This window comes from Chaetomium tenue, assembly GCF_020726465.1.
Source record: "Chaetomium tenue strain MPI-SDFR-AT-0079 chromosome Unknown F5144scaffold_7, whole genome shotgun sequence".
Lineage (NCBI taxonomy): Eukaryota > Fungi > Ascomycota > Sordariomycetes > Sordariales > Chaetomiaceae > Chaetomium > Chaetomium tenue.
Genome location: NW_027117335.1, coordinates 2,206,870 through 2,221,354, shown reverse-complemented (window position 1 = coordinate 2,221,354; position 14,485 = coordinate 2,206,870). Strand labels below are relative to the sequence as shown.

The window sequence follows — 14,485 nt, the reverse complement described above, 5'->3', positions numbered from 1 at the left end:
GCAACTCCGGCCCTAAAGGCACAGATTTCTGGTTGAGAGGCTGAGACATGGGGTTGGGGTGGAAGTCGGAACAGAATGCCTGTGCCCACATCGGGGAACAGAGCCGGAGATTTCATGTCGATCCGGACATGAACTGAAGTGTCGTGTTTGGAGCAGACGGGGACTTCGCAGGCAAGAAAGGCGTAAATGTATTTGGCCTTGTGTGACCACTAGGGTATCTGTAACAGCCCACCCCGGGTTTTTACTTTCGGATAGTTGGCCTGTTATATCAAGTCGACAATCCCCCCCTTCATTCTGCGAAAATGCTCTTGGCTCAATCCCACCCCTTACGTTTGCGTCCACTCGCTTATCCCAGTCACTCCTTGTTGTAACGGAGCAGCGCTCCCGTCACTCGTTTTATAATAAGCAAAGTCTTCTTACACCATGGCCGTAGCAAAAATCCTGCCGCTCTTTTCCTTGGTGTTGAGTGCCTTCTTTTCCGGCATTCTCGCGGAAGGCGGCGGCCACCTTGGGAAGCGAACAACCCTGAGCAACCGAGGGGTTGGAACCTGCCACATTGAAGGCTGGGTCCCGGCTTGTCCTGGTGAGCCACCAATGCATCCTCACCACAAGTAAATGTTGAAAGGTTAACACAAAGAATGTTTAGGCGCCTTTGCTTGCATTCCGCCTGGAGGGGTCTGCTGTTCCGACGGCACAACTTACGCCCTGGGCGCCGAGACCTGCCCGGAGGGTGTCAGTGCCTTGCCCGGTGCTGGTTCTGGCTTCGGCTCTGGCTCTGGCGGTCATCCGGATTCCGATTCTGCTGGAGGCCCCGGTGGCCCTGGGGCTCAGTCCCAGGATGCTTCGGACCCATCCACCACCTCACCGCCCCATCCTCATCCCGATCCCTTGGGCCCCGACGTTGGCCCCGATTTCCTCGGCTTCGGTTCCAATTGGTACACCTTCTCCATGACCTTCCACTTCCTCAGCCACTGGTACTCGTTCATCGACCACACCTCGTCAGTTCTCGTCTCCAGCGAGATCCTCTCTTGTTCCACCGTGTCCGTTAGCGCTACCGACGCGGCCGAAGCTAGCGCCATCTTCAGCTCCATCTCGGCCACCGCTGCGTTGGCTGCCCCAACCGAGACTCAGGCTCTGCTTCCTGTTCCTAACGAAGCCCAAGCGCCGTCGGCCTTCCCCGTTGAGACGCACGCCCCCGTGGCGCCCCCTCCTCCGGTCGATGCTGTGGGAAGCTTGGTCTCTGTGGACCCAGTTGCGTCCGATCCTCCGGCCCCGACTGCTACGGGCGGTTGGAGACAGCCGGCAAATGGGACGGTCGGGACTGCTAAACCGCCGCCGAATCTTGTGGTCACTGCCGGCTCTTCACGGATCCGGGGGTTTGGCGGGGTGGTCGTTGGCGTAGCGGCGTTGGTGCTGGGAAAGGTGGTCTTGTTGTGAGTTGGCATACATTCTGGCAACCACTGGGGATACGCCTGAATTTAAGTGTAACTGTAAGAAGATAAGGCTGTGGGTAGGGAAATTGAAGGCATTTATGGTACTATATGTTACGACGAAGGGTGGTATTCGATCGTTGAGATATCCGTCTCTTGTATTGTTAGGTTGCTTCCCGTTATTAACATCCTCGCCCGCTTCTTGTTGTAGCTATTCCATCATTCGCTTACTTCAACAACATCGGACCCCGCGTTTTGCCGTTCCCGTGAAGTGAAGATTACCAGCGTCTATGATGTTCGCCCAAACATTAGGTACCTAATTTCCCCTGGTGAACCCAACCAACCGCCCCCCTCTCCTCACTCGCCACCCCCTCGACTCTTACGTGGTGAATGTTTAGGTTTTCCAATTCCCGTATGTTCACCGTGGTCTTACCCGCGTAGGTGGGTCAGCCCGCGATTTGTAACCGATTGTAGCTATTACAGCTGGGGGGACCAAGATAGATTAATATATCCCTTCGTGTTTGTTTGGTGGCTCGGACTCGGTCTTTTGCGACGACCCGATTCGGCTTTTTGACGTCCACGGAGAGATGATTCACAATGATCGGGTTATTCCTTTAGTCAGAGGTAAGACGACATGCAACGCTAGTGTGTGGCGGTGTATAGAAAATGGGCCCATTAACCCCATTAATGTATCTCCGCGCAACCATGTCAGCTCCTGTAAGGTACTTCTGGTACGTAAGTTATTCCCTCCTTCGAACACAGAAGAATGCGTTCCCTTTGAGGTACTCCACCGAATTGGCACCATCTATAAGAATCAGAGAAAATGACCTCCACACGATTGGGCATGGCTTCATGTTCCCGCCCCACAGCAAAACGACTCGTATTGCAAGGTTCCTATGAATGACATGGGGGGTTGGTTGCCTTGGGAGAAGGATCCCGTCATAACCATGTCCCGTCATAACCATGTCCCGTCAAGTAAACGCCGAGGGGACACGGGGATTTGAAAACATGGTTGGGATTTTATGGGGCCAAAATGGACCGAAGTGCTTCTATAAAGGAAGTTCCAACACCCGTTAGCTCACAGGGAGCATCTGTTCATCACAACCCCACCCAAACATCATATTTCTCACCATGGCTCCTGAGACTCTAGACCTAGATTTATCGCGCTTCCCAAAGCTCTCACGCGAGCAGGCCGGCCATGTACGACACTTCTGGAACATCAGTACTAGCATGGACGGCCAGTGGCCGCACATGGGTACCCAAGATCCAGACCAGGCTTTTCTCGACGCATACCGATACCAGCTGGCCACCATGACCTACGCAGCAGGCGTGGCACACTACCACCGTCTTCCCGCGATGAAGAGCCTCTTCCAGACGCTGATTCGCAAGCTGATCGGGAAAATGTTGCGGCCAGAGGTCTGGTCCTACTGGTATTTAACCTCGCAGTCTGGCAACCGCTTGGACCCGGGCCTCAATAAGCTCCGCCAGCCGTGGGCGGACCCCGTGGTCCGAGAGAATATCATGTACAGCGGGCACTTGCTGATGATGACGAGCTTGTATGCCATGCTTTTCGATGACAACGAGTTTGAGCAGCCAGGCAGCCTGACCTTCAAGTGGGACCCAATGTTTTGGGGGATGGGACCCGAGAACTTCTCGTACGACACCCGGTCCCTTCAGGGGGCTATCCTAAAGGAGATGGAAAGGGGCGGTTGGGCCGGGGTGTGCTGCGAGCCTAATTTGATATTTGTGGTTTGCAACCAGTTTCCGGTGAGCAAGCCCTTGGTCGTCCCAAGGCGCCACAGAGCTAACATACCAGATCATCGGCATGCGGTATAACGACGTGCGGGATGGCACGAATGTCGTGGAAGCTGTGCTAGAGAAATACCGGAACGCAATCAAGGAAAAGCAGATGATTGGGCCCGATGGCTTGTTCGTCGACTGGCTGTTCCTGAAGCAGGGCAATACGAAACGAGCCGGTGGCGTTGGGTTCACTGCATGGTAAGTTTCTAGGAGTTCGCACATACTCGGAAGAAATGAGGCTAATCCCTCGGGGTTCTAACTTCTAAGGGCAAATGCATTCATGAACACCTGGAACTCGGAATTTGTGAGAGACAGCTACAGCAAACAAGCTCTCGGGTTCATCACCGACATCGACGGCCACATCGAGCTCCACCACCCGGCGATCGGTGCGACGATACGGCAGCTTGTCCAGGAAGAGCAGGCTGACCCGAACTCGGCCGAGACCTTGCAACGCGCTAGAGATAAGTATCTCGCCCATCGTTCGGCTGGTTCCAAGTACATGCAACCACTGTTTGGATACGTCGTCAAATGGCTCTCGGAGTTGGGCAAGGCAAAGGAGCTGGAAGCGCTCTTGTCGTATGCCGACGGGCAGTTCTCTCCCGCTTGGGATAGAGGAGGTCTTTACTATCCGCGCCAAGATCAAATCACGGACGAATCGTGTCACTGGAAGTTCGTTGACCCCTTCACCGGAAATGCAGCGATTGGGTATGCGCGGCTCAATGTCGAGGATGGTCAAAAGCAGATGTGGGACAAGCCTTGGACGAAGGAGAGCCTTGGTAATCGCCCATGGGTGAATGGGCTTGACCTGTCCCAGGGAGTGGACTGCCTCCGGGGGTGTTGGGCGGATGAAAAGCAGGCCATGGTAATAACGCTGAAACCTTGGGATGGTGTCGAGCATGAGCTCACATTCTCAATTGAACACCTCCCAGCAGGCCATTGGGGTTGTTACAAAAACGGGCACCTGATGTCCGAGCATCAAACTGCGCAGGGGGGGTCGATAGAAGTTTCCATGGTGATCAGCCCCGATGAGGAGACTGATGTTGTGGTCATCAAGTTGTGTTAGTTCATAGTTACAAGCATGTATTGAATCGAATGTATTGTTGTATGTACAGAGTGTATTGTATGTATGTATGTACGGTAATCTATACAGCCAAGGAACCGAAAGACACGTCACAACCAGCTCACGCACTCTCCATTTCAGTCCAAGAACTCTCCGACTGGACCCATGAACGATTCGCCAATCCAGGCCGTTCACACCCCCAACATTACGTCGCATCTCAGGCTTGTTCGATGACGGCTGATGGCGAAGCCAGATAATACGAGCAACAGCACGCGAGCCCTGCGGGGTGCATCGTTGTTGATCCTGTTGCAGGTGATTTCCCGCGCCATCACTTTCGTGGCCAACCAGGTGCTGCTGAGATTCCTTACAGCACAGCTCCTCGGCGTGTCCGCTCAGCTTGAGGTCTATTACTTGTCAATCCTTTTCTTTGCCCGTGAGAGCTTGAGGGTCGCCGTACAACGACATGACTCTTTGAAACTCTCAGCCAAAGACAGCAAGGATGGAAAGGATGGAAAGGATGGCAAGGATGGCGAGAGTCGTGATAACCACGTGTCGAACACATCGGCCCAGGCTGTGGTCAACCTAGGTTATCTCGCCATTGCGCTTGGTATTCCATTGGCCTTCCTTTTTGGCTGGCTCTACCTTGGTTCCTTGAGCACAACCACTCTGGCATCTGCGCCGAATCTGGTCGTGTCTCTCTACATCTACGCCCTAGCTGCTGTCGTAGAGCTCGTCTCGGAGCCCGCCTTCGTCGTGATGCAGACACGGCTACAATTTGGCACTCGGGCGACTGCTGAATCATCCGCCACCTTCTTGCGCTGTGTCGTCACACTCGGGTCGGCCGTTTGGGGCGCCAACCGCGATTTAGGGGTCCTGCCTTTTGCTCTCGGTCAGTTGAGCTACGGCCTTGGGTTACTTGCAGTCTACGCCTGGCACGGTTCAGGCCTCGCTCAACGGGAGGGATTTTCCCTCCTCCCCCGCCGCATAATCACAACCCCGGCCAAAACCGCACAGCAACAGCGGCAGCCTGAGAAACCGACATTTATTCTCTCCTACTTCTACCGCCCCACGCTGCAACTCGCATCCAGCATGATGGCCCAGAGCGTCGTCAAGCACATCCTCACCCAAGGCGACACGTTCCTGGTCAGCATCCTCTCCACGCCCACCGCACAAGGCGTGTACGCCCTCGCCAACAACTACGGCGGCCTGCTTGCCCGCCTCGTCTTCCAGCCCATCGAGGAAAGCAGCCGCAGCTACTTCAGCCGCCTACTCGCCCCATCCGCTCCCACGCCTCCCCCAACCACTACTACTAGCAACGAAACTAAACCTACTACTCCTACTACCACCACCACCAGCAGCCCCGCGCACACGGCCCTCCAAGCCCTCCAATCCCTCCTCAAATCCTACCTCCTCCTCTCCCTCGCCATCACCGCCCTCGGCCCGGCCGCCGCCGGCCCCTTACTCGCCCTCGTCGCCGGCCCGCGCTGGGCCGACTCGGGCGCCGCCGCCTGCCTCGCCGCCTACATGTGGTATGTCCCGCTGCTGGCTGTCAACGGCGTGGCCGAGGCCTTTGTGGCGTCGGTGGCGTCCGAGGCCGAGGTCCATCGCCAGAGCGCGTGGATGGGTGTTTTTTCGGTGGTGTTTGGGTTGGCGGGGGTGGTGTTTCTGAGGGTGTTGGGGTGGGGGGCTGTTGGGTTGGTTGTGGCGAATGGGATTAATATGGCGTGTCGGATTATGTGGTGTGTGGGGTTTGTGAGGCGGTATTTTGGCCGGACGGCTGGTGTTCGTTTTGATGTGCTCGATGTCTTGCCCTCGCCTGGCGCGATGCTGGCTGCGGCCGTCACGTCGCAGGTTATGAAGAGGGTTTTTGCATCGGCATCGCCGGTCGGTGCGCGGGAGGCTATCGTGGAACTTGTCAAGGTGGCGGCAGTTGCTGTGCCGTTCGTGATTGCTGTGTGAGTTGGCCTTGGTGTTTTTCGTGCTTGTCGTGTCACTCGCTAACATGCAAATAGGGCGGTGTCTGAACGGCGATTTTTGTATGCTGCGTTTCAGGCGGTCCGGGGACATCGGCAGTCGAGCTCGTGAAGACGGATGGGCATTAATGTGACATTGTGCGTGCATCGTACGGGCCCGGATTAGTTTGTTGAAGCTGCTTGCCCATTCTTGCTACGCGCACCAATAGACTTGTCCATTTTCCTTACTCGGCTTCAACTCCTGTTGGGTTGCTAGTCCTTAACGCAGAGCCCCTCCCTAAACGTTCTCAAGAAGATCTTATCTCGGTTGATGTCCTCGGATCCCGTTGGCCAGAAGGTCAAGGATTCTCTAAACCACCGACCTGGTTGGATTATATCCGGATCGGAACTTGCCTAAAGTAGGTACCGAACCGGCATTTGGCTGTTTGCCTCGATACTCTGGACCAATCTATCTTGGCAGGGGAACCATACATGTCGAGAGCTTAAGAAAGCCCCGCTAGGAGACTGTTCAGAACCACCTCGGCAGATCGCCCTGGCAAATGCCCTGGTCCAAGGCCCCGAATCTGACGGGGTGTATATCTACTGGCACTTCTTTCAACCAAGCAAGATGGCTTAACGATGCGCTTCCAGCTGTGACGACCATACTATCATCTTCTCACGTCTCAAGTATCTTTTATCTTTACCATGCTGTCCCCCGCCTCATCCACTCTTTGGACCTCTCTCCTCCTCCTCATATCCAACACCACCCCATCCCAGGCAGCCTGCAACCGCGCTGACCTCCTCGCGGCAGCCGCCGAGTTCGTCACGGCCGTCTCCAAGGGCGACGTCACCTCACTCCCCCTCTCCACCAACGCCACCTACCAAGAAAACAACAAACCGGCCAAGCTCGCCACCGCCGCGGCCTTCTCCCAGCCCCTCAAGATCGACCTCTCGCGCTCCACAGCCGACACGGTCGCATGCGCCAGCTACACGCTGATCATCGCCGCGTCGGCATCCACCCCCTACGTGCTCGCGACCCAGCTCCGGCACGCGGACGGGGAGGGCACCGGGGCGATCACGCTGGTGGACACGATCGCGGCGACCAAGGGGTCGCTCTTCTTCGACGCGGCCAAGACGCTGGGCTACGTGCGCAACCAGAGCTGGGCCGAGATCCCCGAGGCGGAGCGGCCCGCCCGCGACCTGCTGAAGCACGTCGGCGACGCCTACCTGGACATGTGGACGGATGCCAAGGCGGCCGACTCGATCCCCTGGGGCACCGACTGCGAGCGCGTCGAGGGCAGCCAGTACACGCGCCCGTGCGGGGCGCAGCTGCCGAGGGGGGGGAGCCAGAGGAATAATGGGAATCGTAGGTATGTGATTGATGAGGTGGTGGGGAGCGTGGATGTGCTGTGCAGCTTTGATGCTTTGGGGAGCTTGCCGGACAGTCACGAGATTCGGGTCGAGGACGGCAAGGTCAAGTACGTCCATACGGTGACCGTTTGAGGGCGGGAGATGGCGCTGTGCGTGAACAAGAGACAAGTAATCCACCAACGCCTCGCTATCTAGTCTAATCGAACGTGATCTTGGTGCCCTTCTTGCTTAAATCGACATCTTTGAAGAAAGCGCCATACGTGTCATGGTTCTTCTTCTTGACAGTCGTGCCGAACTTGAGCAGTTCCTCCGGCACTGGCTGGTTGGCACCCCGCAAAATGTTGACAAGCCTTGGCGAGAGTCAGTATCGTGGGCGGGTCAAGGATCTGCTGCTTGGTAGCACTTACGAGCCAGAATGCGACTTGTCGTGCTCAGTGAAAAGAGTGATGGCTTTGCCCTTCTTGCCGGCACGCCCTGTCCGCCCGATGCGGTGAACATAATCCTCAATGGTCAGGGGGAACTGGGTTTGGTCAGCTATTCCTCCGCAACCTCGCCTAACGCACTGGGTACTTACCGTGACATTGATAACGAGCTTGACCTCCGGAATATCCAGACCGCGGGCCGCCACATCAGTCGCCACTAAAACGCTTGTCGTGCCAGCTTTGAACGCCTCGAGACTGCGCGTCCGTTGGTCTTGGCGCAAATCGCCGTGGATGCTGCAAACACGGATGCCCCTTCTCTCGAGGTTCTGCTCCACACGAACAGCTTCCTTCTTGTACAGGCAGAAGACCAAGATCCTGTCATTCTTGGCGCTCCCCTTCTGCGCCTCTTTGAGCAATTCCAGAAGCCGTTGTTCCTTGCCACGAGGGTCAACAACCTCAACCTTCTGCTCAATGCGGATGTTGGCCTGCAGCTCGGTCGATCCATTGCCCTCGCCTTCCTCGCCAGCACGGGTGCGGTTGCCGATGGTCGCCTTGACCGGGTCGATCATGAAACCCTCGGCCAGGCCGCGCACGCTGGTCGGCCAAGTCGCGGTAAACATGAGCGTCTGCCGCTTCTCGCGCGGGCGGCAGCTGCCGAGAATGAGTTTGATGTCCTCCTCGAATCCTTTGTCGAGCATACGGTCGGCTTCGTCAAGGACGGCGAACATGACATCGGAGAGTGACACGCAGCCCTCGGAAAGAAAGTCCTTGAGGCGACCGGGGGTCGCGACGATGATATCGGCTCCGCTGTTCTGGCGCAGCAATGCGCGCTGGTCGTCCTTGGGCGCGCCACCGTAGAGGCACACGGCCGACAACCCGACCAGCGAGGCCAACGATGACATGGCAGCGTGGGTTTGCATGGCCAACTCGCGCGTCGGCGATACAACTACAGCGCGGGCATAGGCCGTCCGGTCGCCTTTAGCGTGGTTCGGCTTCGGGCTGGACGCGAGGGACTCAATGCAAGGAACAGCAAAGGCCATCGTCTTGCCTGACCCTGTCTCAGCGATTCCAATCACGTCGCGACCAGACAGCGCAAAGGGCCATGAGGCGGCCTGAATCGGTGTGGGCGCGGTAAACGACGCGAACGGTTTCTTGGATGTCAGGGTCGACGTCGGCAGGTGCGAGAAATGAACGACGGGGCGGAGGTTCGCGCCCAATGGGTCTGTAATCGCAATTTCCTGCTTCGCCAGGAACTCCTTGATCTCGTCTTCGGGTACGGCATCAAGGGTTTTGGTTTGCTGATATGAGTAGGCGGCGCCGTTACGCTGGGCTGGACCGTTCGGGGTCGTGGTGGCGGCATTGGCCTCGCCATCCTGGGCAATGCTGTTCGTAGTTGGCGCGCCAGACGGCTTCAATTTGTCCTTTTTGTCCTTTTTGTCCTTCTTGTTCTTCTTCTCCTTCTTCTCCTTCTCGGGCTTGGGCTCGGAATCGACTGCGGCGCTGTCGCCGTTCTGCAGTTCCTCAGAGTCTCCATCGGCGTCTTCCTTCTTTGACTTCTTCTCCTTTTTCTCCTTTTTCTCCTTCCTTTCCTTCTTGTCCTTCTTGTCCTTCTTGTCCTTCTTGTCCTTCTTGTCCTTCTTTTTCTTGTCAGTCTTCAGCGCGGAGGGGTCGCTGTCGGTCGGTGTGTCGGCAGTCTTTGCCTTCTTGACCAGGCGGGCGCCCTGGTCCTCGCCGTCGCGGGCGTGCTTCTTTCCGGCCGACATACTTTTCGAATGCAGAAAAACGAACGCGGGGGAAACACACACGCAACTTCCACATGCGTCGAGACACGGCAGAAGCGATAGTCCTGGTCGTTGATAAAAGCAACGGGAAATTCTGGGAAAATATTCCGTCTTTGCCTTATCGATAAGCGCGTACCCCTGCAGTGGCGGCCCATCCAGTTCGCTTCAAGCCTTCGTCTCCAGTGCCAAGCGGCGTGGCTCCAACCGACGGGGTAGCACGAACATGGCAATTGCAAGTCAGCAAGTGCAACCTGTAAGTACCTTAGGTACCTACTGTGACAGGCCAGTGTTGTCTACGACGACATTCTGTAGCGTTTTCATGTCATTCAATCAAGCTGCCGATTTGCAACGTACCCACCTGGGGGTATCAACAGTCACTGTCAGTCAGCCAGAGTTCAAGTTAGTACCCACGTCTGTCACGCTCAGCAAGGACAATGCCGATTTACAAGCCAATACGATACAAGAACAAATAACAAATGTAGTCAAGTCATTTCGTAGTTGGGAACTTGATCGAGATTGGTGAACTATTGCTCTACCGACCCTACCCTCCAGGGGAAGAATGATCGCGCCCAAATCCCCCAAAATCACTGCCCCTCAGTGATGCCAGCCCACCCGTAACTCCAGAAGAAGGTAGTTATCCAGCTACCTGAAAGCAAGAAGCTCACTCGTTTGACGCTCCAGTCCCCTGGCACTGCCAAGAATCCGCCAAACCCGAGCCTCGTTAGGTAGGCCATCCTATCCCTGTCGGTTCAATGCCCCTACCATACCCCAGGAGAGATGCCCGGCATCTACCGCTATTGGGGGCATGAATAGCAGTTGAGGTTGGCGGTTGTCGGGGTGGTAAACATTCGTTCGCAGGGCTGTCTATTACGGTAAAGGTTACACACCGACACCACCTCTTCGCCAAACATATGGCGGCTGCACGGAAACCAAATCTTCCTCCAAGTACACATCGTAGAGTATTTCGTGAACCGTGGGGGCGTTTTAGAAGACGATTAGTTTTGCGTAGAAAGATTGCGGCGTTCTGATGCTTGATGCTGATGGCCCTGAAATTGGTTGTCAAGTAACTGGAGAACGGAACCTAAAAGTACCGAAACAGCTCATACTTATAGCCATAACATGATGTTGAGAAGTTGAGAACAGTACCTATGTGACGCTGAGTGTGCCATAACACAAAGTTGGGAAGTTGTGGACAGCACCTATGTGGAGCTGAGTGCGGGACAGAACCTCAACACAAACAGAACAATAGTGACTCCTTATACTCAGAAGACAGGCGCCTGAATGCACACATGGCGCACGTTCTACAATTGTGTAAGAAGTGCGTGAAGTGCGGGTATACCTATTATTAGCTGCCTAAAAGTCTACACAACGGTGTTGTGCACTCTGGAGGACATGAGCAGGTGAAGCCATTCAGATTCCCGAGGCCATTGTTCTTGTATCCTGGATTACATAGAAATCACTTACACCATAGATGTCATACCAACAATGTCTATTACCTTCGGAAGTAGTAGATCGCCGTTGCTGAGATACAAACCTCGTGTTCGTATCCCCCATTACGATCCTCTTCTTGTCCCGGGGGCCATTTCAGCGATCGGGGTTAAGTTGTAAGTCCATTCATTACCTCCAAGACCTCATACCCCTCATTTTCATGGCTCAGAAAAGCTGTCGTACACATATACAACATATTGTTTTGTTTCTTGTCGTTGATCCTGCCGGGAAGCAGCGAGAGCATCAAATTCATAATTGGGCAAGTACTAGGACCACTTTCATAAATAAGCCCGGCCATATGCAAGCATGGTGAGAATGCCGCCAAGTATCACAGGAGTTCTGAGCTATCCCTAACAGGAGCTGATTACAGCGGAGGCTAGTGCTGATGGGCAGACACAGAGGTACCTACACAATACGACTTAGTCAGATATGTATTTTCTCTTCCCCTCCGCTCAGACGCTTAGGTTAGGTTTGACTAAACAGAAGTCGACTTGGTAGAACTCGGCTTGACAGAATCCGACTGGGTAAACCCCATTATGAGCTCCTTTATCCCCTTCTTTCTCTTCTTGTCCTTCTCTTCGCCGGATTTGCAGAAATCATTAGGGACCTTCTTCTTCTTGCGGTCCCACTTTCCGCAGTTAATGTTCGGGGACGCTTTCTTCTTCTTGCATTGTACAAGCTCCGCGCTAACCTCGGTTGTATGGCCGCGGTCACAATTGCCACAGATGTAATCGTACATGATACACATCCTAGTTATTCTTTAGTGAGCAAATAAGCCAGCAATACGGCACATAAGGAGGCCTGTATAAAGCACAGCTCGTTAAGGCCGCCACTTACTTGAGGTAAGCTTAGGAAGAAGAGTGGAATCTGTTTCGTGGGTTTTGTTGGGTATGGAATAGTGATACCGTCAAATGTCTCGGAGATTGAAGATGGGGAGATCCACAACAAATCAATATATACGTAGCCGTTGATGGGTCAGCGTCCAATATCCCATGCTCACCTCGGAATATGACCAAAACTTGGCCGTTTTTGTGGCCCACTTAGGCGAGAAACCCACCAGCCAGAGTTCCTCCCACCGCCTCACCAGGACATTGGGCCGACAAGTTGAGTTGCCCAATCGAGAGGAAGGTAGGTCTCGAGAGAAAAATCCCCCAGACGCCGGGTCTTAGTGGCCGGGTAGGTAGCCCCCAAGCATCCCCCGGTCCCCTAACCTCAGGCTGACGGCCGGTTTCAGACAGCTTCGGATAGATACCTAGGTAACCAGGTATTTTGTGCCGCAGTGGCCAGCCCATCACCCCCCCACAAGCAAACCACACAAGGCATTTAGGATACGGACATCTCTGTGCAAAACTTATCAGGCTATTCTGAGCAAGCACGAATATCTTGACGCCTAAGCTACCTCTTGGGTACAATCGCCCTGTACACAATACGCACGCCCCTGTTAGTAAGATCCTTTGGGTTGCAAGGCCGAACCGAGGCCTGGGAAGCCAAGATTACGTGAGAGTGCGGGTCTCGGTTCTGGTTTGCTAAAAATGACCGTCTCTTCTGAAGATAAGTTATCTGTTACGGATCAACTGTGGGACATCAGCTTCGCTGCACTCCAGACCGCGGACCCGGGCCTAGAACGCTCATGTATTACCGACAGTCTGGTCGGACTATATTTGGCACTAACATTGATTTGGGACAGTTTTACACCTTGATTAAAATCAGGCTCCAAGCCTGTCAAGGAAGATTTCCAGAGCCGCTCCGGCGTCCAGATCCTCCCCAACTCGCCAAGTTGAGCGTTAGAAGATAGGTAGCTAGCTCATATCATACCAACAAATTTGGAAGCAGAAATTTAAACAGCCGTTACTACCGAATTTCAATCCGCTGAGGTAAACATTAGATCAGGACGTGCTCATTCATAGTCAGGTCCCCCCCCCCCCCCCGGCGAGAAGACCGATGCACCGCGAGGCGAAAAGCAAAGGGACCCCCATCGCCACAACCATCGCTGTGGGCCTTGCTGTTGATCACTGCATATGGGAGCAGGTTAACGCCGAACGAAAGGCTTCAAGTTTGTGGTAATAGGGGCTACATTGGCAACAAAGGAGCAAGCAATGATATAGAAGTGAATAATATTACAATTGCGAGAACAACAAGTCCTGCTCAAATGATAAGAATAAGAAGTCTGGTCAATCTTTCCATCATCCCCTTTCACACCCCTTTTCATGAAACCACCAACCTTTTACTGCTCTCATCTACCGCGTCCAAGCACCCGCTCCATCTGGGTTCCGGCGGGCTTCTGTGCGGCCAAGTCACCCGGCTGTGTCATGTTGCTCTTGGGGTTGGGATTCCGTCGTCGCATCATCATATACAAGCCACCTAGACCGACAGCACCAAGGCCAATGTATCTATACCTGTTTAATCATATCGAGTCAGCGGCTTGCCTTCTATACATTCTTGGCATCGATAGAGATATGCTCACATGACGTTGCTGTCCGTGGCTCCCATCTCCTTGCCCATCTTCCCAGCACCGGGGATATTCTGGCCGGCCTTAGGGTGGTGCGGTAGAGCCGAATGATAATCCAGGCCAGACTTCTCGAGCGGCTCCTTTTGGTGGCTGGTTTGGCCTTCGGAGGGGTAGTCGAAGACCAGGTCGATGTCGTCAACGGGATTGCCACGTGGGTCGTTGGGCGGGTACCGGTTTGTCGGCGTTGCCCAAGGGCGGATGGTTGTGGTTGATAGGCATCTGGTAGTTCTGGGCAAAGCCCGAAGGCTGACTCGAACTTGTTTTGGGAGGAGCATGTTGATGGTGTTTAGTTTGAGTGGCTGCTGGAAATCTGATGCTTGTGAAAGCAAGCGAGCATCAGCGGCAAGAAACTCTCGGAGACATGGACTAACACCGCCGGCATTAAAATACTCTCTACGTGCTCAGACCCCGCGGGTTGCTTCATTCCATGACGTATGGTGACCATGAGCAGATCGGAGCTACCGGGCGGCAACGGCTGTAACGCGTGGGCCACAAGAATACCATTGGATGGCATTCCCCAAATGAGCGGAGATACCCAACTGGTTCTAGACTTTACTCGCCGCTCTCGGTGAATTCGCCACACCAGACAAATCACAATCATATGTTCTGGCCACCGAACTGGAAATACCATTTTCGACAGCCAGAGTATGTACTTGGCGGCTCACACCTAAT

The 14,485-nt window shown here is 54.6% G+C and overlaps 5 protein-coding genes across 5 annotated transcripts; 3 read left to right on the top strand and 2 right to left on the bottom strand.

The window, feature by feature from the left end:
- Positions 1-423: 423 nt before the first annotated feature.
- On the top strand, positions 424-1,437 carry F5144DRAFT_552055 (uncharacterized protein; the record flags this gene model as incomplete). The annotated part of the gene is made up of 2 exons (XM_066787722.1): positions 424-583; positions 647-1,437. The coding sequence occupies 2 exons, from the start codon at positions 424-426 to the stop codon at positions 1,435-1,437; spliced, it is 951 nt and encodes a 316-aa protein (XP_066639199.1).
- Positions 1,438-2,561: 1,124 nt separating this feature from the next.
- On the top strand, positions 2,562-6,375 carry F5144DRAFT_616187 (Rft protein-domain-containing protein; the record flags this gene model as incomplete). Its single annotated transcript, XM_066791826.1, has 7 exons — positions 2,562-3,149; positions 3,192-3,197; positions 3,247-3,428; positions 3,498-4,275; positions 4,343-4,354; positions 4,603-6,245; positions 6,303-6,375. 7 exons carry the CDS (start codon positions 2,562-2,564, stop codon positions 6,373-6,375), a joined length of 3,282 nt encoding a protein of 1,093 aa, XP_066639198.1.
- Positions 6,376-6,598: 223 nt separating this feature from the next.
- On the top strand, positions 6,599-7,902 carry F5144DRAFT_397721 (uncharacterized protein). The gene has a single exon (XM_066784782.1). The coding sequence runs from the start codon at positions 6,948-6,950 to the stop codon at positions 7,743-7,745; it is 798 nt and encodes a 265-aa protein (XP_066639197.1). The 5' UTR covers positions 6,599-6,947; the 3' UTR covers positions 7,746-7,902.
- A 114-nt stretch (positions 7,903-8,016) lies between these two features.
- Positions 8,017-9,798, bottom strand: F5144DRAFT_596592 (P-loop containing nucleoside triphosphate hydrolase protein; the record flags this gene model as incomplete). Its single annotated transcript, XM_066790815.1, has 2 exons — positions 8,017-8,133; positions 8,188-9,798. 2 exons carry the CDS (start codon positions 9,796-9,798, stop codon positions 8,017-8,019), a joined length of 1,728 nt encoding a protein of 575 aa, XP_066639196.1.
- Positions 9,799-13,229: 3,431 nt separating this feature from the next.
- On the bottom strand, positions 13,230-14,223 carry F5144DRAFT_397685 (uncharacterized protein). The gene is made up of 3 exons (XM_066784781.1): positions 13,769-14,223; positions 13,526-13,694; positions 13,230-13,316 (listed from the first exon to the last, which is right to left on the bottom strand). Exons 1-2 carry the CDS (start codon positions 14,086-14,088, stop codon positions 13,538-13,540), a joined length of 477 nt encoding a protein of 158 aa, XP_066639195.1. The 5' UTR covers positions 14,089-14,223; the 3' UTR covers positions 13,230-13,316; positions 13,526-13,537.
- Between the last annotated feature and the right edge of the window lie 262 nt (positions 14,224-14,485).

Excerpts from the sequence above, each read along its gene's own strand:
- F5144DRAFT_397721 (XM_066784782.1), top strand. The coding sequence starts at position 6,948 with ATGCTGTCCCCCGCCTCATCCACTCTTTGGACCTCTCTCCTCCTCCTC.
- F5144DRAFT_397685 (XM_066784781.1), bottom strand. The coding sequence starts at position 14,088 with ATGCTCCTCCCAAAACAAGTTCGAGTCAGCCTTCGGGCTTTGCCCAGA. Across the intron at positions 13,695-13,768 it reads GCCACGGACAGCAACGTCAT|ATACATTGGCCTTGGTGCTG; the intron begins GTGAGCATATCT and ends AAACAGGTATAG.